Source organism: Monodon monoceros, unplaced genomic scaffold, assembly GCF_005190385.1.
Source record: "Monodon monoceros isolate NGI ecotype Baffin Bay Population unplaced genomic scaffold, NGI_Narwhal_1 Super_Scaffold_20, whole genome shotgun sequence".
Taxonomy (NCBI): domain Eukaryota; kingdom Metazoa; phylum Chordata; class Mammalia; order Artiodactyla; family Monodontidae; genus Monodon; species Monodon monoceros.
The window spans coordinates 62,118,449-62,142,181 of record NW_021703777.1 but is presented as its reverse complement, the minus strand read 5'-3'; the positions used below and the strand labels follow the sequence as shown (position 1 = coordinate 62,142,181).

General features: G+C 35.9%; 1 protein-coding gene across 7 annotated transcripts in view; it reads left to right on the top strand.

The window, feature by feature from the left end:
• Nucleotides 1–23,733, top strand: part of CEP135 (centrosomal protein 135) — an 82,089-nt gene that overhangs the window by 16,403 nt on the left and 41,953 nt on the right. For 6 of the 7 annotated variants that reach the window (XM_029235980.1, XM_029235983.1, XM_029235978.1 and 3 more), the window contains 7 exons: nucleotides 5,136–5,264; nucleotides 7,189–7,404; nucleotides 10,294–10,359; nucleotides 12,890–13,028; nucleotides 15,707–15,930; nucleotides 20,077–20,229; nucleotides 21,126–21,278. In XM_029235980.1, coding sequence (XP_029091813.1) covers nucleotides 5,136–5,264; nucleotides 7,189–7,404; nucleotides 10,294–10,359; nucleotides 12,890–13,028; nucleotides 15,707–15,930; nucleotides 20,077–20,229; nucleotides 21,126–21,278 — 1,080 coding nt within the window. The remainder of the gene's footprint in view (nucleotides 1–5,135; nucleotides 5,265–7,188; nucleotides 7,405–10,293; nucleotides 10,360–12,889; nucleotides 13,029–15,706; nucleotides 15,931–20,076; nucleotides 20,230–21,125; nucleotides 21,279–23,733) is intronic. The other variant, XM_029235984.1, reaches the window with a different exon arrangement.

Below are 23,733 nucleotides of genomic sequence, written 5' to 3'. Positions count from 1 at the left end.
GTGTGTGAGTTTACCTCTGAGCTTTCTATCTTGTTCCATTGATCTATGTTTCTGTTTTTGTGTCAGGACCATATTGTCTTGATTACTGTAGCTTTGTAGTATAGTCTGAAGTCAGGGAGTCTGATTCCTGCAGCTCCGTTTTTTTCCCTCAATACTTCTTTGGCTATTTGGGGTCTTTTGTGTCTCAGTACAAATTTTAAGATTGTTCTAGTTTTGTAAAAAATGCCATTGGTAATTTGATAGGGATTGCATTGAATCTGTAGATTGCTTTCGGTAGTATAGTCATTTTCACAATATTGATTGTTCCAATCCAATAACATGGTATATCTCTCCATCTGTTTGTATCACCTTTAATTTCTTTCAGCAGTGTCTTATAGTTTTCTGCATACAGGTCTTTTGTCTCCCTAGGTAGGTTTATTCCTAGGTATTTTATTCTTTTTGTTGCAATGGCAAATAGGAGTGTTTCCTTAATTTCTCTTTCAGATTTTTCATCATTAGTGTATAGGAATGCAAGAGATTTCTGTGCATTAATTTTGTATCCTGCAACTTTACCAAATTCATTGATTAGCTCTTGTAGTTTTCTGGTGGCATTTTTAGGATTCTCTATGTATAGTATCACGTCATCTGCAAACAGTGACAGTTTTACTTCTTCTTTTCCAATTTGTATTCCTTTTATTTCTTTTTCTTCTCTAATTGCCGTGGCTAGGACTTCCAAAACTATGTTGAATAATAGTGGTGAGAGTGGACATCCTTGTCTTGTACCTGATCTTAGAGGAAATGCTTTCAGTTTTTCACCATTGAGAATGATATTTGCTGTGGGTTTGTCATATATGGCCTTTATTATGTTGAGGTAGGTTCCCTCTATGCCCACTTTCTGGGGAGTTTGTATCATAAATGGGTGTTGAATTTTGTCAAAAGCTTTTTCTGCATCTATTGAGATGATCATATGGTTTTTATTTTTCAATTTGTTAATATGATGTATCACATTGATTGATTTGTGTATATTGAAGAATCCTCATATCCCTGGGATAAATCCTACTTGATCATGGTGTATGATCCTTTTAATGTGTTGTTGGATTCTGTTTGCTAGTATTTTCTTGAGGATTTTTGCATGTATATTCATCAGTGCTATTGGTCTATAATTTTCTTTTTTTTTTTTTGTATCTCTGTCTGGTTTTGGTATCAGGGTGATGGTGGCCTCATAGAATAAGTTTGGAAGTGTTCCTTCCTCTGCAATTTTTTGGAATAGTTTGTGAAGGATGGGTGTTATCTCTTCTCTAAATGTTTGATAGAATTCACCTGTGAAGCCATCTGGTCCTGGACTTTTGTTTGTTGGAAGATTTTTAATCACAGTTTCCATTCCATTACTTGTGATTGGTCTGTTCATATTTTCTATTCCTGGTTCAGTCTTGGAAGGTTATACCTTTCTAAGAATTTGTCCATTTCTTCCAGGTTGTCCATTATATTGGCATAGGGTTGCTTGGATTAGTCTCTTAGGATGCTTTGTATTTCTGCAGTGTCTGTTATAACTTCTCCTTTTTCATTTCTAATTTTATTGATGTGAGTCCTCTCCCTCTTTTTCTTGATGAGTCTGGCTAATGGTTTATCAATTTTGTTTCTCTTCTCAAAGAACCCGCTTTTAGTTTTATTGATCTTTGCTATTGTTTTCTTTGTTTCTATTTCATTTATTTCTGCTCTGATCTTTATGATTTCTTCTGCTAACTTTGGGTTTGTTTGTTCTTCTTTCTCTAGTTCCTTTAGGTGTAAGGTTAGATTTTTTTATTTGAGATTATTCTTGTTTCTTGAGGTAGGCTTGTATAGCTATAAACTTCACTCTTAGAACTGCTTTTGCTGCATCCCATAGGTTTTGGATCGTCGTGTTTTCATTGTCATTTGTCTCTAGGTATTATTTGATTTCCTCTTTGATTTCTTCAGTGGTCTCTTGGTTATTTAGTAATGTATTGTTTAGCCTCCATGTGTTTGTGTTTTTTACGTTTTTTCCCGTGTAGTTCATTTCTAATCTCATAGCGCTGTGGTCAGAAAAGATGCTTGATATGATTTCAGTTTTCTTAAATTTACTGAGGCTTGATTTGTGCCCCAAGATGTGATCTATCCTGGAGAATGTTCCGTGCGCACTTGAGAAGAAAGTGTAATCTGCCGTTTTCAGATAGCATGTCCTATAAATATCAATTAAATCTATCTGGTCTATTGTGTAATTTAAAGCTTCTGTTTCCTTATTTATTTTCATTTTGGATGATCTGTCCATTGGTGTACGTGAGGTACTAAAGTCCCCCTATTACTGTGTTACTGTCAATTTCCTCTTTTATAGCTGTTAGTAGTTGCCTTATGTATCGAGGTGCTCCTATGTTGGGTGCATATATATTTATAATTGTTGTATCTTCTTCTTGGATTGATCCCTTGATCATTGTGTAGTGTCCTTCCTTGTCTCTTGTAACATTCTTTATTTTAAAGTCTGTTTTATCAGATATGAGTATTGCTATTCCAACTTTCTTTTGATTTCCATTTGCATGGAATATCTTTTTCCATCCCCTCACTTTCAGTCTGTCTGTGTCCCTAGGACTGAAGTGGTTCTCTTGTAGGCCGCATGTATATGGGTCTTGTTTTTGTATCCATTCAGCAAGCCTGTGTCTTTTGGTTGGAGCATTTAATCCATTCACGTTTAAGGTAATTATCGATATGTATGTTCCTATGACCATTTTCTTAATTGTTTTGGGTTTGTTTTTGTAGGTCCTTTTCTTTTGTGTTTCCCACTTAGAGAAGTTCCTTTAGCATTTGCTATATAGCTGGTTTGTTGTTGCTGAATTCTCTTAGCTTTTGTGTGTCTGTAAAGCTTTTGATTTCTCCATCGAATCTGAATGAGATCCTTGCCGGGTAGAGTAATCTTGGTTGCACGTTCTTCCCTTTCATCACTTTAAGTATATCATGCCACTCCCTTCTGGCTTGTAGAGTTTCTGCTGAGAAATCAGCTGTTAACCTTATGGGAGTTCCCTTGTATGTGATTTGTCATTTTTCCCTTGCTGCTTTCAATAATTTTTCTTTGTCTTTAATTTTTGCCAATTTGAGTACTATGTGTCTCGGTGTGTTTCTCCTTCGGTTTATCCTATGTGGGACTTGCTGTAGTTCCTGGACTTGGGTGGCTATTTCCTTTCCCACGTTAGGGAAGTTTTCAACTATAATCTCTTCAAATATTTTCTCGGGTCCTTTCTCTCTCTCTTCTCCTTCTGGGACCCCTATAATGCAAATGTTGTTGCATTTAGTGTTGTCCCACAGGTCTCTTAGGCTGTCTTCATTTCTTTTCATTCTCTTTTCTTTATTCCGTTCCGCAACAGTGAATTCCACCATTCTGTCTTCCAGATCACTTATCCATTCTTCTGCCTCAGTTATTCTGGTATTGATTTCTTCTAGTGTAGTTTTCATTTCAGTTATTGTATTGTTCATCTCTGTTTGTTTCTTCTTTAATTCTTCTAGGTCTTTGTGAAACATTTCTTATATCTTCTCGATCTTTGCCTCCATTCTTTTTCCAGGGTCCTGGGTCATCTTCACTATCATTATTCTGAATTCTTTTTCGGGAAGGTTTCCTATCTCCACTTCATTTAGTTGTTTTTCTGGGGTTTTATCTTGTTCCTTCATGTGGTACATAGCCCTCTGCCTTTTCATCTTGTCTATCTTTCTGTGAATGTGGCTTTTGATCCACAGGCTGCAGGATTTTAGTTCTTCTTGCTTCTGCTGTCTGCCCTCTGGTGGATGAGGCTATATAAGAGGCTTGTGTAGGTTTCGTGATGGGAGGGACTGGTGGTGGGTAGACCTGACTGTTGCTCTGGTGGGCAGAGCTCAGTAAAACTTTAATCTGCTTGAATGCTGATGGGTGGGGCTGGGTTCCCTCCCTGTTGGTTGTTTGGCCTGAGGCAACCCAACACTGGAGCCTATGGTGGGCTCTTTGGTGGGGCTAATGACAGACTGTGGGAGGGCTCACACCAAGGAGTACTTCCCAGAACTTCTGCTGCCAGTGTCCTTGTCCCCATGGTGAGCCACAGACACCCCCTGCCTCTGCAGGAGACCCTCCAACACTAGCAGGTAGGTCTGGTTCAGTCTCGCTTGAGGTCACTGCTCCTTCCCCTGGGTCCCAGTGCGCTCACCACTTTGTGTGTGCGCTCCAAGAGTGGAGTATCTGTTTCCCCGAGTCGTGTCGAAATCCTGTAGTCAAATCCCAGTAGCCTTCAAAGTCTGTAAGTCTAGGAATTCCTCCTCTCGCTTCTGGACCCCCAGACTGGGAAGCCTGACGTGGGGCTCAGAACCTTCCCTCCAGTGGGTGGACTTCTGTGGTGTAAGTGTTCTCCAGTCTGTGAGTCACCCATCCAGCAGTTATGGGATTTGATTTTACTGTGATTGCACCCCTCCTGCAGTCTTATTGTGGCTTCTCCTTTGTCTTTGGATGTGGGGTATCTTTTTGGTGAGTTCCAGTGTCTTCCTGTCGATGATTGTCCAGCAGCTAGTTGTGATTCTTGTGTTCTCCCAAGAGGGAGTGAGAGCACGTCATTCTACTCCACCATCTTGGTTCAGGTTGTTTTTCCAGATTCTTGTATGTGAATTCGTGGTTGGTAGTGATGTTTTTAATCATAGTCTGTTTTCTAAATAATAGATAATTAATTAAATTCACTGCAGCCTCATATCCTTTTTAATATTGAGTTTCAGTAGCAAATCACTTTCCTTTGTGTTTTACATTCATTTGTTTATCCCACATTTATTCCACCAGGCAGTGAAGTAGTTCAGACTCAATTCCAGTAGTTAGTAGTTTCTTTTTATATAAACATTGCCTACTCTTAGAGGAGGAAAAAACAAAACAAAAAAATTAGGAAGAATCTCTTCAATAAAAATACTTATGAAACCTATGTTGACAGTTCTTAGGTTGATATTTTCTGTGTATATTTTTGCTCTGCATAAATGCATTTCATAATCCCATTTATGTGTGGGTATATATATGAATGTTAATATTTTGTGTATATTGTGGGACCTAAGAAAAATGGAAGTTTATCCAAATAAATGTTTGTCCAGTGTTAATCATTTCAGTTGAAAACCCGGGTTTTTAAAATGATAGCACGACTTTATGTCTTCAGATTGAACTAAGAGAACGAGAGATAGAACGACTGTCGGTTGCATTGGATGGGGGTCGCTCCCCTGATATCCTTTCTCTGGAGACTAAAAATAAAGCCAACGAAAAGCTTATTGCTCATTTAAATATTCAGGTAATGAGTTTTATAATTATTTCACTGAGCATATGAAATCATAAGTGTTTATAATGGTCTGTGGGTTTGTGAAAGTGACAGGGTTGTTTTCTTGGCTATTATTTACGGTGGAAAAAGTTTGATGGAGTCAAAGTATCCAAAATTGGGTGCAGCTATTGAAAACTCATGTTTTTTAAGAATATTTAATGAGGTAGGAATATATACACCATAATGATAAATATTTAAAAGAAGAGAATAAACCATAGGTAAAATGTAACCTTCAATTTGCTTTAAAAAAAAATGTGTGTGTGTATAGAATTGATGACTAATAAGAACCTGCTGTATAAAAAAATAAAAAAAACACTAGGTGAACACACACACACACACCAAAAAAATGTGTGTATGCATTTAGAAAGAGAAAACACTAGAAGAGAATACACCAAAGTACACTAGCAATGTTTATCTTTGTGTGATGGGATAGTCTTCTTTATGATTTTCTCCATTTTCAAAATTTTTATGACAGTATTTCTTTTATAATATATAAAAGGTGGTTTTTTAAAATAAATATAAAAATTAAACATATAGTTTTCACTTACCTATGTAGTGGTTTCCCTTGTCATGCATTTGACCTAAGAGTGAAAGAACAAGAGACTTCTATGAAGCATGGCAAATGACCTTTAGGAATTTATTTATTTGTTTTTTAATTGAAGTATAGTTGAGTTACAATGTGTGTTAGTTTCTGGTATACAGCAAAGTGACTCAGTTATATATATTATATATTATTCTTTTTCATATTCTTTTCCATTATGTTTTATTACATAATATTGAATATAGTTCCCTGTGCTATACAGTAGGACCTTGTTCTTTGTTTTATATACGGTAGTTTGTATCTGCTAATTCCAAACTCCTGATTTATCCATCCTCCATCCCCTTACCCCTTTGGTAACCATAAGTTTGTTTTCTATGTCTATGAGTCTGTTTCTGTTTAGTAAATAAGTACATTTGTATTATTTTTTTTTATTCCACATATAAGTGGTATCATATGGTATTTGTCTTTCTCTTTCTGACTTACTTCATTTAGTATGATAATCTCTAGGCCCATCCATGTGTCTGTAAATGGCATTATTTCATTCTTTTTTATGGCTAGGTAATATTCCATTGTGTGTGTATATATATTTACACACCACAACTTCTTCATCCATTCTTCTGATGGACATTTAGGTTGTTTCCATGACCTTCAGAAATTTAAATGTCACTGCTGCCTAGACTGCAACCAGAATAGAGTAAGCCCCAAATATCAGCAGTAACTCTCGAGCAGTGCTGTTCAATAGAAATAGGATATGAGCCACATATGTAATTTAAAACTTCCTAGTAGCCTGATTAAAAAAGTAAAAAGAAAACAGATGAGATTAATTTTAATAATGTATCTACCTAAATATATCCAAAATATTACCATTTCAACATGTAATCAATGTTGTCAAATATCATTGCAACGTTTTACTTTTTTTTGTACCAAGTCTTTGGGATCCTGTTTGTATTTTACATTTATAGCACATCTCTGTTTGGACTAGCCACATTTTAAGTGCTCAGTAGCCATGTGTGGATGCTAGTGGCTACTATATTGGATAGCACTCTAGACTAATATTATCATCGTAGTGATAATCTTGTCATATTTTTAAAACTCTGCATTGGGAAAAAGTTCACACAAATTTCTTACTTATCCTTTCTGTCCATGCTTGAAAATTGAAGACAGTGGATATATATTTTTACTAAACCACACATTGTCAGTTTTGCAAATAGAAACAGTATAAGTTTGCAAATGTAAAAGAGCTGGGGTTTTAACTTTTGGGTTTTTTTTAAATATAGTATTTTGAAATATTTTGGAAGTTCAGTATTTTAATAATTTTCCAATTTATATACCTTATGAATTACAAATTCAATTTAGGTTGACTTTCTTCAGCAAGCTAATAAAGACCTGGAAAAGCATATACAAGAGCTTATGGAAACCAAGGAAACAGTAACTACTGAAGTTGTTAATTTAAGTAACAAAAATGAAAAACTCTGCCAGGAATTAACTGAAATAGACCAGTTAGCACAGCAGTTGGAAAGACATAAAGAAGAAGTGCTCGAGACTGCCGACAAAGAACTTGAGGAAGCAAAGGTGTGTCTAGGTTGTGGAGGTGCTCATTAATTCTCCTAGAGTATGGTGAGCTTGAGACCTTTTGAGGTCCTATTCAGGCCTTTTGGTTTGTTTTGTAATTCACGTTTTTCTAAGGTGTTGTTTACATCCTCTAAATTCTTGCCCTTTTTCTAGTTGTTTGTCTTTCTGAAGCACATCTCTTCCTAGGACAGCTCTCCAGACTCTATCCTCTTTTTCTACAAGATTTTCATCTCTGTCCTTTTATCTCTGCATTGTGAGCAGGCTTCTGAAGTTTGTCCTCTAGGTCATTTTGTGCTCATGAACCTTTAAAGGTATTTTTTAAAACTGTGTATGTCCTTGCACATTTTTAAGTTGATAGCTAACATTTTTCATCTTCAAGTTTAAATAGATGCAAAGGATGTAATTTCTAATCAATTGTAAGTATTGATCTCTTAAAACTGTCATATCATTCTTTTAAATATAGCCAGTATAATCCAAATGACCCTTCTTGAAAGCCTCACAAAATTTTATCCTATTTTAACATATTTTATGCTTGAATATCTTTTTATAATAACTCATATCAAATGTCTCTGCAGTTAAAAAAATACATGAATTGAAATTTTTTATTTTAAAAAATGTCCTGCGACTGTAAGGTTCAGAGTGTTAGTATTTAGTATTTTCCTCTAAATAGTGTTATCATTATAATTATTAGTAATCAGTGGATCAAAGTGACAGCTGTAGTACAAATGTTGATAAATACTTATTAAATTAAAAAGTAAAATTTTATTGGAAATACATCTCTTAGTAAGATATAATGGGAGAAAATAGTGTCTTAATCAAAGGCTTCGGCCAGCTCCAACATTTCAGGTTATCTTTTTGTCTGGTGCTTCGGAAGTTTTTTATAAGTAGAGATAGAATTACATTAGATGCATGCCCTTCTTTTGAAAAGTGGGGAAAAGGCAGTTTTGGAAGGGGAAGTGGGAAAGAAGAACTCACATGATACCTAGAGCACAAGCAGGTTCTCAGGTAGATAATTTTTAAGAAGGACTGTATGTGCAAATTTAAGAATCCAGATATTGATTCCTTAAAACTATATATACATATATATATATAATATATATTGTAAATAATATATTATTTGTGTATATATATATGTGTGTATATATATATATATATATATATATATATATATGATAGTTTTACATAATACTTGGATAGTCTTTATGTTATCCCGGGAATGAGTATAACCTAGTTTGAAGATCACTACTTTACATCAGTTGAATAATATGAGTTAATTTTATAGTGTCACCTCCACTAATTAGGGGAATAGAAGGAAACTACCTCAACATAATAAAGGCCATATTATGAAAAGCCCACAGCTAACATCATACCCAGTGACAAAAGACTGAAAACTTTTCCTCTAAGGTTAGGAGCAAGGGAAGGATGCCCATTCTTACTACTGCTATTCAACATAGTACTGGCAGTCCTAACCAGAGGAATTAGGCAAGAAAAAGAAATAAAAGGCATCCAATTAAAAGAAAGAAGTAAGATTATGTTTCCAGATGAGATGATCTTATGTGTAGAAAACACTAAAGATTCCATTAAAAAGAAAAAAAAAACAAAAACAGAACTAATAAATTCAGCAAACTTGCAGGATACAAAATCATTGTATAAAAACCTGGTGCATTTCTATATGCTAGTAATTAAAATACAAAAAGGAAATTAAGAAAATAATCCCATTTACAATAGCATCAAAAAAGAATAAAGTACTTAGGGATAAACTTAATCAAGGAGGCAAAAGACTTGTACCCTGACAGCTATAAAACACTGCTGAAAGAAATTAAGACAGAAATAAATGGAAAGATATCCTGTGTTCATGGATTGGAAGACTGTATACTGCTCGAATGTCCATACTACCCAAAACAATGTGCAGATTCAGTGTAATACCTCTCCAAATCCCAATGGCATTTTTTACAGAAATAGGAAAAAAATCCTAAAATTCATGTGGAATCTTAAGGGACCCAGAATAGTCAAGACAGCCTTGAAAATGAAGAACATAATTATTGCGGTTTTAATTTTGTTTTTGTGGCTTTAGTTTCATTGCAACACTCCTATATCTCATTCCTCTCCTTTTCCACTTCCTTTTGCATATTCTGTGCTGTGCATACAACATATTGAACACAGCTTCACGTGTCCCATTGGCAGTAATCAAGAATGACACCTTGGCTCAATAGAAGATTCCTATTAGGTTATAATTTTTTTTTTTTTTTTTTTTTTTGCGGTACGCGGGCCTCTCACTGTTGTGGCCTCTCCCGTTGCGGAGCACAGGCTCCGGACGCGCAGGCTCAGCGGCCATGGCTCACGGGCCCAGCCGCTCCGTGGCACGTGGGATCCTCCCGGACCAGGGCACGATCCCGTGTCCCCTGTATCGGCAGGCGGACTCTCAACCACTGCACCACCAGGGAAGCCCCTAGGTTATAATATTTTAATCTTGGCATTCAGCACTCTCAGTTGCAGTGTAGAGGATCCAGGTTGGTAGTAGCAGGTGGTGAGAAAGCAAATAAGATAGGAAAGTCAGGAAATGACAGGGCCACAAGATGAATCCTAAAAATCAAGGATCAAAAAAAGTCCTACAAGTATACAGATAGAAAAAGATTTTCAAGTAGCCCTCTTGTTTCATATGTTACAGATAGGTCCCTGTAAGCATTCAGGATACCAATAAATTAGAGAAACCTAAACTTTGCCTCCTCCTCATTGAAACTGAGGCTTAGGGCTGGCTAATGCCTCAGGTCTCACTGGTGAGAGGGAACATGAACTGCTCGAAAAATGGATTGGTCTCATTTGCACTGTGACTTAGTGATAAGTATTCTTGACTTTTAGGTATTTACCTAATAGGCTTTTTATTCCTAGAAAGAGATTAAAAAAAAGCTATCTGAAATGCGGAATCTTGAAGAAACAATGGGAAAACTTCAACTGGTAAGTAGGTGTTATATTGTAGGGGTCCCCAACCCTCGGGTCGTGGACTGGTACCGGTCTGTGGCCTGTTAGGAACCGGGCCGCACAGCAGGAGGTGAGCGGCGGATGAGCACAGCTTCATCTGCTGCTCCCCATCACGCTCATTACCGCCTGAGCCATCCCCACCCCCATCCGTGGAAAAATGGTCTTCCACGAAACCAGTCCCTGGTGCCAAAAAGGTTGGGGACTGCTGTTATATTGAATTGCCAGCATTTTCATCAAGAAAATTTTTATGTTTTATTTTACTTTTTTTTTTACTAAGATATAATTAACCTATCATGATATTCACTCTTTTAAGTGAACAATTCAGCGGTTTTGGTACAGGCACAAAGTAGTGCAACCATAGTTTGTCCAAATTATGGAAGACATTCTAAACCATGGCAGGATGTTTGGATTTTATTCTAGTGGACAGTAGAAAGCCATCTAAAGTGTAAGCAGAGTAAGACAAAGGCATCAGAGTTTCAAATGAATGAACTGGTTTCTTAGAAAATGTGGGAAAGTAATTTAAGGTATTAAAATGATCTTCATCTCTCGGGGGTCTCATTGCTACTCTGCTCCCACAGTTTTGTATCCACTCCCTGAGGGGCTGTCTGGTCAGTCTTTAACTTGCCATTGGCAAGGCTGGCGTGGGCAAAAGAGTGAGGAGGAAGATAGGAGGTGCAATGGTGTTTTTCATTACTATCTAATTCCAGAACATTTTTTCACTCCAGGAAAAAGCTTCATATCCATTAACAGTCACCCCTCATTTTCCTCTGCTCAGCCTCTGGCGACCACTGGTCTGCTTTCTGTTTCTGTAGATTTGCCTATTCTGGATATTCTGTATAAATAGAATTATATAATATGTGACCTTTTGTGTTTGGCTTTCACTTAGCACAATGTTTTCAAGGTTCAAGCATGTCATAGCATGTATCGTTACTCCTTTTTATGGCTAAGTAATATTCCATTGTATGTATATATTTAGTTTCATTTATATTTTTATAATTCTTTAATATCATATATAATAGGTAGCAAGTTACACTCAAATTTGGAAAACCTGTTAGGAATTTTATATTCTTTAAATGACTTCATGACTTGTCAGTTTACTAATATTTAAACTAAAAATTGATAGTTACTTTGTAAAATTTTGTTGACTTTTATTAAAAGCACTCAGTCGTCTTTTAATAATTTTATTTGGCATTACAAACCATTTTACTAGTCATATTGTTTGTTCTGGTGGTCTTCAAATGAGAAAACTAATAATCATCCCAGCATAAACCTAGATATAGCATATAGTCTTAGAGTCTAGAACTGGCAGAAAGAATATCTTGCTTACAGGTAGAAATTTCTAGGTGGTCATCCAAAAGATTGTTAAGAATTTTTTTAATAGCCTGTTAAATTGGATGAGTTTCCACTAATAATGAAAAGACTAATTTCCAAGTTTTCTCATTACTTATACTCTTTTTACAGTCAAGCTGTAATGTTCTGGTGGCAGTCATAAGGCAAATTAAACAAAGCCATTTGTGATATGCTGGCACATAGTAGGTGTTCAAATACTTGTTGATTTTTATATGCTCACTATAAACAGTGCATCACAATGGCTTCCTGTTTTACTCAACTGCAGGTATTCAGTTCAGCTCAATATTGAATAATTGAATTAGCTAAACCTGCTAAATGTTGTCTACTCTTGAGTTTCGTAGATATTTTTAAATTCTCCAGTGAGGTCAATAAATGTAAAGTAGATGTTTTGATGTTTTCACTACAGTGTAAGCTCTGTGAGGACAGGGATTTTTGTTGTTTGTTCAGTGCTGTTTTTATGCACACTGTATACAGTTATATGTGATTCATAATGCTTATCTCAGAACTCTGACCAAGTTTCAGTATTGTTGCCTGACAGCAAGATGTTGCTGTACTTTCTGACCTTCTTATTTTTTCCATTGGTACTACATTTTATGTTTTTTTAAGGCAAATACTAATGATATCATTAGCTAACAGTTATTAAGTACTTGCCATGTGCCAGACACTGTACAGAGTGCTTCACATTCACAGAGTCATCCATTCATAGATGAATCCTCAGTGTCCAGGTACTGGTCTTATCCTCATTGTGCAGATGAGGCTGAGAGAGAAACCTTTGTACTTATGTATACCTATGGTAGTCTTAGAGCACTGTCTTAACTTCTGCTTTCCTTTAAACATAAAAAACTTAAAAATTTTTTATTGCACAATACATACTCATTTTTCAAAAAGACAGTATGCTAACAAATTAAAAGAAACAAATTAAAAGAAAATAAAATCCAATAGTTCTACTACTTTAGAAAGGAGCACTGTTGAATTTGGGTTTTATTGTTGCTTTTAGCCACAATTGATAATTAACTTTCATTGAAACCATATATATTTGACTGACTAAAAGTGTGTATGTGACTTACTCTTAAATAAATGTGCTTACAAATATCTATTTTAAGTGCTATATTTATAAAGTTGCTAGAAATCTTAATTATAGTGTTAAAATTTTCAGGAATTAAACTTATGTCATAAAGAAAAGGAGAGGCTGAGTGATGAACTCCTTATAAAATCAGACCTGGAAACTGTTGTTCATCAGCTTGAACAAGAAAAGCAAAGACTTAACAAAAAAATTGAAAGTTTCGCAGTTACAGGTAAAATATAAAATGTTGATAACTTAAAAAGTGATTGTGATGTCTTCTTAATGTATTATTTTTAGTAGTAGATGATCTTTCATTCATTCATTCAATAAATATTTGTTGAGTGCTTGCTGTGTATCAGAAACCAGAGTAGGCACTGAGATACAGTAGAAAACCTCTCTGCCTCAGGGACCTTACAGGGGCCTTTTACATTCTGACTAGTTGGTGCAGGGAACCCCGTTTGAATATTTTTCAATGTACATATATCCTTCTTTGAGGCATGCAGTAATAGAATTAATTACGACTACACGGAAGACCATTCTGAAATAGTGGAAAATTGAAGTATAGAATCTTTTTAAGTAAATGCAGTTTTATCACCTTAAAGTACACACACACACACACACACACTTGAAATAGGCTTTCTGCCAGGTACCCCATCCTAAATGAGTTGATTTAAGGAACTTGTAAGAATTCATTCATTTGTTCATTCATTCGACAAGTGTTTATGAACCGGTTTTGGTGCCAGGGTACGTAATGGTAAACAAGATACACAAAGGCCCCTGCTCTTGTGGTGGCTTTAATCTAGTTAGGGAGACAAACTAGTAGCACATAAGTGAAGAAGTTAGTTTTAGGTGGTAAGAATTTTCAAATACAATGGGAAGGGTATGCTAGAGATCGACTGATCCAAGGGCTTAGTGACAGGACACCAGCCATGTGAAGATCTGGGGCAATTTTCCAGGCAGAGGGGATGGCAAGTGTGGAAGCCTGGTGCCATCAAACTCCATGTAGTGAAAGAAAGCCAGTGTGCTATTTTAAGAAGAAGCTATATCCTAGGCTCTTCAGCATTCATGTGGATAATCTGTCTAACCTTCTCTACTTACCAGCTGTATGACTTGAGCATGTTCCTTAGCATTGCTTCAGTTTCCATATCTGTGTGGTTAATGATGGCACCTAATCCAAAAGGTTGTTGTGAGGATTAAATGGGTTAATATATTATTAAAGTGCTTAGACCTACATATAAAACTTTGCAATTTACTTCCTTTCATGCTAGCTCTATCCTGCCATTTCAGTGTAATTTTTCAGATACCTGAAACTCCCTCGTTCCTTTGTGTTTTGAATATATCCCCCTGCACAAAACCTAGCCATGGATCAACCAAAGTACTCACACACAAGCAGCTAAGCAGTCCTCGCGTGTGCACCCGACAGTATCAACGGCACCGTAACTTGTATGGTCCCAAACCACAGCACCCACCCCTCAGTGATGTATGGAAATCTTACTCTATACTTCTTACTGCTTAGTTGCCCAGTCTCTGCAGGGAACATTTTCAAGTGTTTTTCATTCTCAGTAAACCCATTCTAAGAGGATGATCTTAACCTTTGGTTTCCGCTAAGAAAATGGAAGCCGTCAGGGAGGCATTCTGTCGGTTTCCTGTCCCCAGATCTTGAACCTGTCCATCTTTATCTTCCCTCCTGTTACTTGTACCTCTTATGAAAGGCCACTGCCTCCATCTGTTCTCTAGATCCCATTCTCTCTAATTTTAAAACGCTTTCATATTAATTATCTCCTTTCCTAACTTTAGCCTTTGTACTGTTTTTTCCCATTAGTATTCAAACATACTTACCCTTCTCCCATTCTAAAAGCAAAAATTGTACCCATTCCTATCCAGCCACTCTTTCCTTCTCATCATAGCTTTAACACCTTAAAAAGTCATCTGCACTTTTCTGCTTGATCACCAACTACCCTTTATCACCTCGGTCCACTCCAGTTGGCTCTGTCCTCACGTCACCAATAAAACAACTCTTGTTAAGGTCACCACTCACCTCCATTATGCTAAATGCAGTGGACACTTTTCCATTCATCAGTTTATTTGACTTAGCATTTAACACATTTGCCTGTTCCTTCCACTCTCATACTTTCTTACCTCTCTGGTCACTCCTCAGAATGAATTCCCCTATTCATCCTCCAGATTGCATTGCATGCTGTTCTTTTGTAGCTCTTGTCCTACTACAACTAGAATAATTATTTGACCTTGGCTATGTTTTTCATACTTGTATCCTTAGCTCATGCTGGGCATATAGTAAATACTCAGTAAAAGAAAAGATGGGAAGTGAATCAGAATATGTCTTGAAAATCATTTAATGCTTTAGAGTTGTAAAGAATATCAGTTAAATTGAACTATATGAAATTGCCAGTATTAGGCTACTTATGACTCCTGAAAAGGTGATTTCTATGGTAAAAGTTAATAATTGTGTTTATTTAAAGAAAGACTAGTTGTTTTGACCTCTTTGTATATATACTATATTAAATTCAAGCTTAATGTTAAAATTGCCCACGTTATGATCAATTGTTTACAGGTAAATTTTCTTTTAGTGCATTTTCAGGTCATCAGAATGTACCATGTGGTGATTTACTGCTTCACTGTGTAGTACTAAATAGTACCTATCCTTGTATATGACAAAAGCAGAGGACTTTGACTTATTGGATTTTATTTAAACTTTTAATTTTTGCTTTTGTTTTTTTTCTCTTTTCCTTTCAGCATTTACCTCTTTGATATCTGGCAGTTATAGGTGATATACGAAATAGCTAATGATTTTTAGTAACTTACATTGTAAAAGTTATTGATACAATTTATTTGGCTGATTATACATTTTATATGCAACATTGTTTTAATATTTTATACTTTAATTTGCAGAAAGAGAACTTACTTTGGAAGTTGAGAGGATGAGGCTAGAACATGGAATAAAACGACGAGACAAGTCACCTTCTCGTTTAGATACGTTTCTGAAAGGTATAGAAGATGAACGAGATTTTTATAAGAAAGAGCTAGAAAGACTCCAGCATTTAATACAGCGAAGATCTTGCTCTCGAAGTCATTCTACATGTGAAAAAATTCCAGTATTTAAGACACTAGAAAAGGTAATATCTCTTTATGAGAGTAATTGATAAGGCAAGAAAGTATCTTTATGAGCAAACTTTTATGGTTTATTATTGTATTAAATGTAACGTTATTCTACTTGATTTTAAGAAGTCTTTCTTAATTTTGATTTTTGTTTTCTTCCATGACCTGTACTTTAGGAACACTGTATTAATTAGGAAAACTACTTAAGAACAAAGCAAAGCATACTGACTCCAGGAAATTAAGGAAAGATTGAATAGCTCATTATATATATGGGAGGAGTGCAGGGGCATCTGAGCTTCCAGAAACTGGAACCAGGAACTCATGCTATTGGATATTTCCTCTCTTTCTATCCTTTACTTTCTGTATCAGATGCATTTTGTCTCTTGAAGCAAAGTGGCTTTGTTTATATGGATTCATGCCATTCCCAGCCTTGGACCAGTCAGAAAGCCAGGCCACATTGTACAGACCAGTCATCTTCCATGATAACTATGCAACAGGGGAAGGTACAAAATGTCAGTGAGTGCTGGACAGATCATCCCATTTGTCCACTACAATCACATTTGCAACTCGGTAGTCTAAAGATATATATTACTTAAAGTTAACCATGACTTATAAGAGATTAAAAGCATGTGTCTCTATTTTAGGTTTTAATTATTTTCAACATTTTATAAATATCATTTGGGTTCTTTAGATTTTTCTTTATTTTAAGATTTGGAGCTATGGGAGTCCTGGAGGCTTATGTGACCCTAATGTTGTCTACACACTAGATAAAATTAGGGGAAGTTAGGAGTAAAATCATTAAAACTCAGAACATTTGATTTCAGACTTGGCTCTATTAACCAACTATGTCATCTTTTTCCTGAAGATCTCTGTCCATTGTCAAATGGTTTTGAGTCATTTTCTGATTAGACTGTTTTTTAACCTCATTGGCTAGTGGCTGAATTTGACTTACAAAGGTTAGTTTAAACACTATGCTGTGTTATCTGTTACAAGCACAATGAATTGGTGGAAAATGCAGTGTAAGTTAATTTATGTGTACTAAGTTGTTTTCAAGCTCCATATATACCTAGGGATCGGGAAAAATCACTGAATTGATAACCTTCATTGTGTCAGACAATCTTCTACAAGATGGTTGATGAGTTTAATCAAGTATTTATTAAATAGAACTGAGTAGATAAGTACCTCAGCGCTTTTAAATATTTGATTTGTTTGCTTGGTGTGAATTCATAATAAAGACAAATTGAGATGTACTGGTAAGGTACTGGTGAAATTAGGAGAGACTTTCCCCCCCTTCAACTTATTTACTTCTTGAAATATTCTAATGTTACCTGACATAGATAAAGAATTCACTTTCTAAAGTTTAGAAAGTTGGGACATTGATAGCATTTTAAAGTCCCAGTAATAAATTTCAGGCATGATAGGGAATAATAGGTGATGTACATGAGTGAAATGGGTGGAGTGTAAGACAGTTGTGAGTGCTGGGAACTAGAGTAAATTCCCACCTAAAATTGGGTATTTTAAACGTGCTTAGAAACACTTGTTGGCAGACAACAAAGACTTCTCTAAAGCTGAATTAGGTACAGGCTGTGAGTTTTCAACCCCTGCTTTATGGCAAATTGTTAGGCAGAGTTTCTTGGGATTGCAGCAACTCAGTAAAATATTGACATTTTTAATATCAATGATTTTTGTCAACAGTATACCCATTGATTCTCTGTTGTCTGTGTAGGGACGGCACTGTCCTCTTTCATGTTGTACTGACTAGGGTTCCAAATGTGAATTTTGAGTATAGTGTAGCAGAAAGTGCTTTGGATTTGGAAACCTGATAGAAGTTTCAACTCTGCACACTGGCTTTATGACCTTAGACAAGTTACCTAACTTCACGTTTCCTCATTTGCAAAGTGAGGAAAGTAACTACAGCCTCTTGTGAAGGTTACATGAGATAATTTGTAGAAGGGTTCAGCATAACACCTAGTTCCTAGTAAATGTTTCATTTCCTTATTATTTGCTGGTTCAAAGCACATCAGGTCTAGGTAGAAAGTTAGGTTCAGTTCAGTAGACATATACTGAGAATGTACTATGAATGAGACACCCAGAATATGAGATAAAGAAGACCTATTTCCTATCCTCACAGTCTTTAGCATTGTGTGTGTGCCTGTGTGTGTGTGTGTGTGTGTATTAGGAACAATGGAGTGGTAAAAGGGAATTATTAACACAAATATAAATGCCTACATACAAGATCAATTTGGAAAAGTAGAGAATTCATTCATTTTACTGGGTACCATGCTAGGTGCTGAAGATGTGGTAAGACCAGATACCTCCTGTGTCCCTGATAGAGCTTACATTTTAGTGGTAAAGACACATTAAACACCCAATCATGTAAATAACTTTATAATCTCATGTAAAGTAAGTGTTAATGAGGAAAGATACAGGAAAGATTCAGAATGCTATGAGAGTACATTGAGGGAGATCTGAATTAGGTTGGAGAATCCTGAAGGACTCCTTAGAGAAAGTGATGTTTAAGCTGAGACCTAGACAGTAATGAAAATAGACTGTCAAATCCTTATTCATTGAGCTCTCCTTTCTAAAACATAGGCAGCCCACCTCCTTTCGGTAAGATATTTTTATTTAGATACTGTTAAGTTACAGATTTTCTTTTATTGTTATTTAAACCTTGATTAAGTCCTCACCCTAATTGCTTTTGTCCTATAATACATCTTGTCCTTTAAGGTGTCCATATAGCTAATCTCATCCATTATGCCTTGATTTTGCTTGTTTAACCAAGAGGATAACTTATTTCCAAGTGGCAGGTGAAGGGAACTTCACAGATATCTACCATTTACCAAGTCAACATTGGTCATGGTATGTGCACAGTAGATATTGAATAACATAGATCAGGATGCTTCCCGGTGTACCAAATTATCAGATTATCACTATCTGGAGCTTCTGCATTTAGTACTTGAACATTAATATACCACAGATCCCAAGTCTACATTTACTGTATTTATTTTCTACAATAGCTATGAAGATAGTGGATTTTTTGAATTGTACTGGAATAATAGGCAAAATCTTGTTTTAGAAATGTTGGAAGTAGTTGCTTATTCAGTGAACATCCCTAATGTACACCGTCTGGTAGAAATAGTTATATTGGAACTTTCCTGGTGGTCCAGTGGTAAAGAATCGGCCTTCCAGTGCAGGCCACGCGGGTTCGATCCCTGGTCGGGGAACTAAGATCCCACATGCTGCAGGGCAACTAAGCCTGCGCACGCCACAACTACTGAGCTCACCCGCATCAACTAGAGAGCCCGCGTGCCGCAAACTACAGAGCCCATGCTCCCTGGAGCCTGCACACCACAACTTCAGAAGAGAAAACCCACACTCCACAACTGGAGAGAATCCCGCGTGCCGCAATGAAGGGCCTGTGAGCTGCAACTAAGACCCGATGCAGCCAAAAATAAATAAATCTTTAAAAAAAGAAATATTTATATTTATCTGATTGCAAAAATAGACCTCACATAGGTTTGAAGCTGGGATAGTTGGGGGTTGGTGTGCTAGGGAAATTGATCTTAGATTCAGTCACAGAAGACACTGAGGAATGTGCTAGGCTGTACAGTTACTTGTACTGGATGAGCAGCTATACACATACCCTCTTAATTCCTCCCCTGGAGAGGGTTATAAACTAGGGATTCCCAACAATCAGTATGAATCAGAATCACCTGGAGGGCTTGATAAACCAGTTACTGGGCCCTGTCCCCAAAGTTTCTGATCGAGTAGGTCTGGGGTGGGCCCCAAAACTTGCATGCCTAACAAGTTCCCAGATGCTACATGCTTCTTGTCTGGGGATTATACTTTAGTTACCACCAGTATAAACAACTCAGGGAGAATGACAGTTGAAACATCTCATGGAATCTGATCAAGTAGTATCAGTGGCAACTGGGTCCCTTGCTGGGAACTTGAAGGCCAGGAAATTTGCCCCAGTACTGCCAGCACTCTCTGTCCTTCTCTCCTTATAGATTAAAAATTGTGTTCCTTAATTACATTAAAGGAAGTTGTGTTCTTTTTGTCTGTTAGCATCTCTCAGTCAGTCTCATCATCAGCATCCTTGTGGCAACCAAATGGTGATAATTATAACAAATGATAGCTTCTGTTTTTGAATTATGTTTCAGGGTGATTACAACTCAGAAATTCATCTGATCACAAGAGAAAGAGATGAACTTCAGCATATGCTAGAAAGATTTGAAAAACATATGGAGGATATACAGTCCAATGTTAAATTATTGACAGCAGAAAGAGATAAACTAAGTGTCTTATATAATGAAGTAAGATATTGATTATAATTAAGCCAACAGATTATATAGCACCAGTTAACTGTAATGGTACCAGTATATATCCTTTAAATTACTGTAATACATGGACCTTAGTGATTTTCCTTCAGAGTTAGAATTAATAAGTAATAGTTTCTACTATCATCCTGTTCCCAAAGCAGAGATTTCTATTGCTTTTTCTTATTCTTCCTCTTTTCTAGCTTATCTATGGGTCAGGTCAGTTAGGGATAATTCCCTATTTCTAAAACTGCTGAATGAGTCTCAGCCTGACTCTGAGCCAAGTGTATCCTTGGGATTCAGACATGTTGGGGTATGTCTATGAAGCAGTGGGTAGCACTCACTAATAGGATATTAAGGACTTAGCCTCTAGGGATAGGGAGGGGAGATTCAATACAGTTTGGGCTAATTATAAAGCCTCAGTTGTTAGAGGGCAAGGTGAGTCTGAGCAAAGCATGGTGTTTATCACCAAAATTTGTTCCCATACCAATCTCCCATGAAATCCTATTGCTGTTTTTAGAGGGAGAAAGGACATACGGGTTAAGAGGCCAAGTTGAAAAAGCCGTTTTCACTTCTGGTGCTTTTTTGGGATTCTGCAGTACAAATTGATCCACTTCTGGGCTTTTCCCACTGTTAGCTTAGATTTCTGCTTTCTTGGGACTGCTTAGTTTATTACTAGTTGTCCATGTGCTATTTGGTTTCCCAAATTTTGTGGCTGGCACTTCCCTCAATCTCCTTGTCCTTTGTTTTTATTATTACTATTATTACATTAATCCTTTTACTCTCATTTTGGTGGCATTTGGGAAGAGAGCAAAAGTAGCATATGTTTAGTTGCCTTTTTTAAACTGGGAGCATGTCCAATGTTTTTTAATTTATATCTTTAATACATTAAGGCTCAGGAAGAATTATCTGCACTCAGACAAGAATCTACCCAAACCGCAGTCTCCCATAATACTGTTAGTCTTATGGAAAAGGAAAAAGAACTTGCATTATCTGACTTAAGAAGGATTATGGCAGAAAAAGAAGCTTTAAAAGAAAAGTTAAAAGTACGTATTGACTTAATTGACTTATTTTTAAAAGATTATTGAGAAAAGGGGAGGTCTTTTTATATGTTTTCCTGTGACATGACTATTTTGAATCTAGATCAGGGGTTGGCAAACAATGGCACATGAGCCAAATCCAGAACGCTGTGTTTTTGTATGGCCCGTGTGCTAAGAATGGTTTTTACATTTTAAAATCATTGAAAAAATATCAAAAGAAAAATATTTCATGAGACATGAAAATTATGAAACTCAGATTTCATTGTTGATAATACTCATTAATTGGAATACTCATTGGAATACTCATTCGTTTATGTGTTTTGTGTAGCTTTTTTTGTGCTGCAGTGGCAGAGTTGAGTAACTGCAATAAAAACTGTATGGTCCACAAAGCCTAAATATTTATCATCTGGTTCTTTATAGAAAAGAACCAACCTCTGATCTCAATAGGAAGTCCTTCATGTGGAGGGGCATTATCTTATTTTGCAAAACAACTTCATTGAGATATTCACTTTACTATATAATTCACCCATTTAAAGTGTACAATGCTTTGGCTTTAGTATGTTCACAGCCTTGTTCAACCATCACCACAATCAATTTTAGAGGATTTTCATTACCTCGAAAAGAAACCCTGTACCCAGTAGCAGCCACTCTTAATTTTCCCCAGCCTCCTCAGGCCTAGACAACCACTAATCTACTTTCTATCTCTAGATTTACCTACTCGGGACATTTCATATAAACTGAATCATTCAGTATGTGTTTCTTTATGTCTGGCTTCCATAGCTTAGCATAATGTTTTCAAGGTTCATCCATTATGTAGTATGTATCAATACTTTATTCCTTTTTATTGTGGAATAATATTCCATTTTATGGATAGAAAATATTTTATCATTGGGGTGGTTTCTACTTTTTGGCTGTTATGAATAATGGTGCTATGAACATTTGTATACAACTTTTTATGTGGAGATATGTTTTCATTTATCTTGGACATATACCTAGATTCATATGATAACTATAACCATTTGAGCAACTGCCAAGCTGTTTTCCAAAGTGGCTTTACCATTTATATTCCCACCAACAGTGTACAAGAGTTCTAATTTCTGTACATCCTCACCAATACTTGTTATTAGGTTTTTTATTATCATCATGCTGGTGGGTGTGAAGTAGTATCCATTGTGGTTTTCATTTGCATTTCTCTGTTAGCGAATGTGCTTATTTTCAGTGCTTATTTGGTCACTTGTATATCTTCTTTAGTGTCTATTCAGATCCTTTGCCCATTTTTAAGTGGGGTTGTCTCATTATTATTGAATTATAAGAATACTTTGTATCAATATATTCTCAATATAGTCCCCTTATCAGATATATGATTTGCAAATACTTTCCCCCATTCAGTGGGTTGTCTTTTCATTTTCTTAGTATTGTCCTTTGAAGCACAGATAGTTTTTAATTTTGATGAAGTCCAATTTATCTATTTTTTCTTTTATTGCGTGTGCTTTTGGTATAATATCTAGGGACAGTATTTTATATTTTATAATCTCCCCCAAAATTTTAATATACATAAAGCACTTAATACTACTCAGTACATTATAAGAACTCAATATTAAACTATTACTGTTAACTATTACAGAGTCCATAGTTTACTTCCAATAAATATTATTGAATTAATGCTTAGAAATTAGTCACTAAGATTAAGAATAAAAACATTTAAGTATTATAAGGGTAGTCTTTATGTCATAAATTTTCAGTTAAAGTTTTACCCCTACAAAATACTTTTAATTGGGATCCTTTGGAATATTGCCTTCCAAAAAGTGCTTTTTTATAAAAATAATTGTTAAAATTACCAAATGGAAAACTGTGCAATATGGCAAGTTTTAGTACAAGCTACTGGTTTAGCCTTTTCCATATCATTGAAATGACTAAGGAATGTAAAAACAGGATTAAAAAAATGCACTTGTACCAAAAACTCAGAAAAAGTGACATTCATATGACCAGAATCTTTCTGGATTACAAGAGTCAGGATTTATGAGTTTGCAATAGGTCTTTTACATAAAAACTGAACTAATCCTCTCATTCTTTAAGTCTTCTCTAGTAGTTTCCTGTTGTTCCACTATCTATCTACCCAGTTGTTGAACCCAGGCACTGAGTCCTCTTTCCCTGAAAGCTCCTATCTCTCATTTAATCACAAAGTCCTATTGATGCTACCTCTTAAATAATAGTTAACATTTATTAAGCCCTTTCCATGTGGGAAGCTCTGTTTTGAGTGCTTTTTACAAGAGCTATCTCAATAAATCTTCACAATTGCCTTTTTAGTCAGGTAATGCTTACAGATGTGGTCTCTGAGTTACAGTGAGTTTAAATAATTTGCCCAACCAACAGACACGTGAAAAGATGCTCAACATCGCTAATCATCAGAGAAATGACATTCAAAACCGCAACGAGATATCACCTTATACCTGTCAGAATG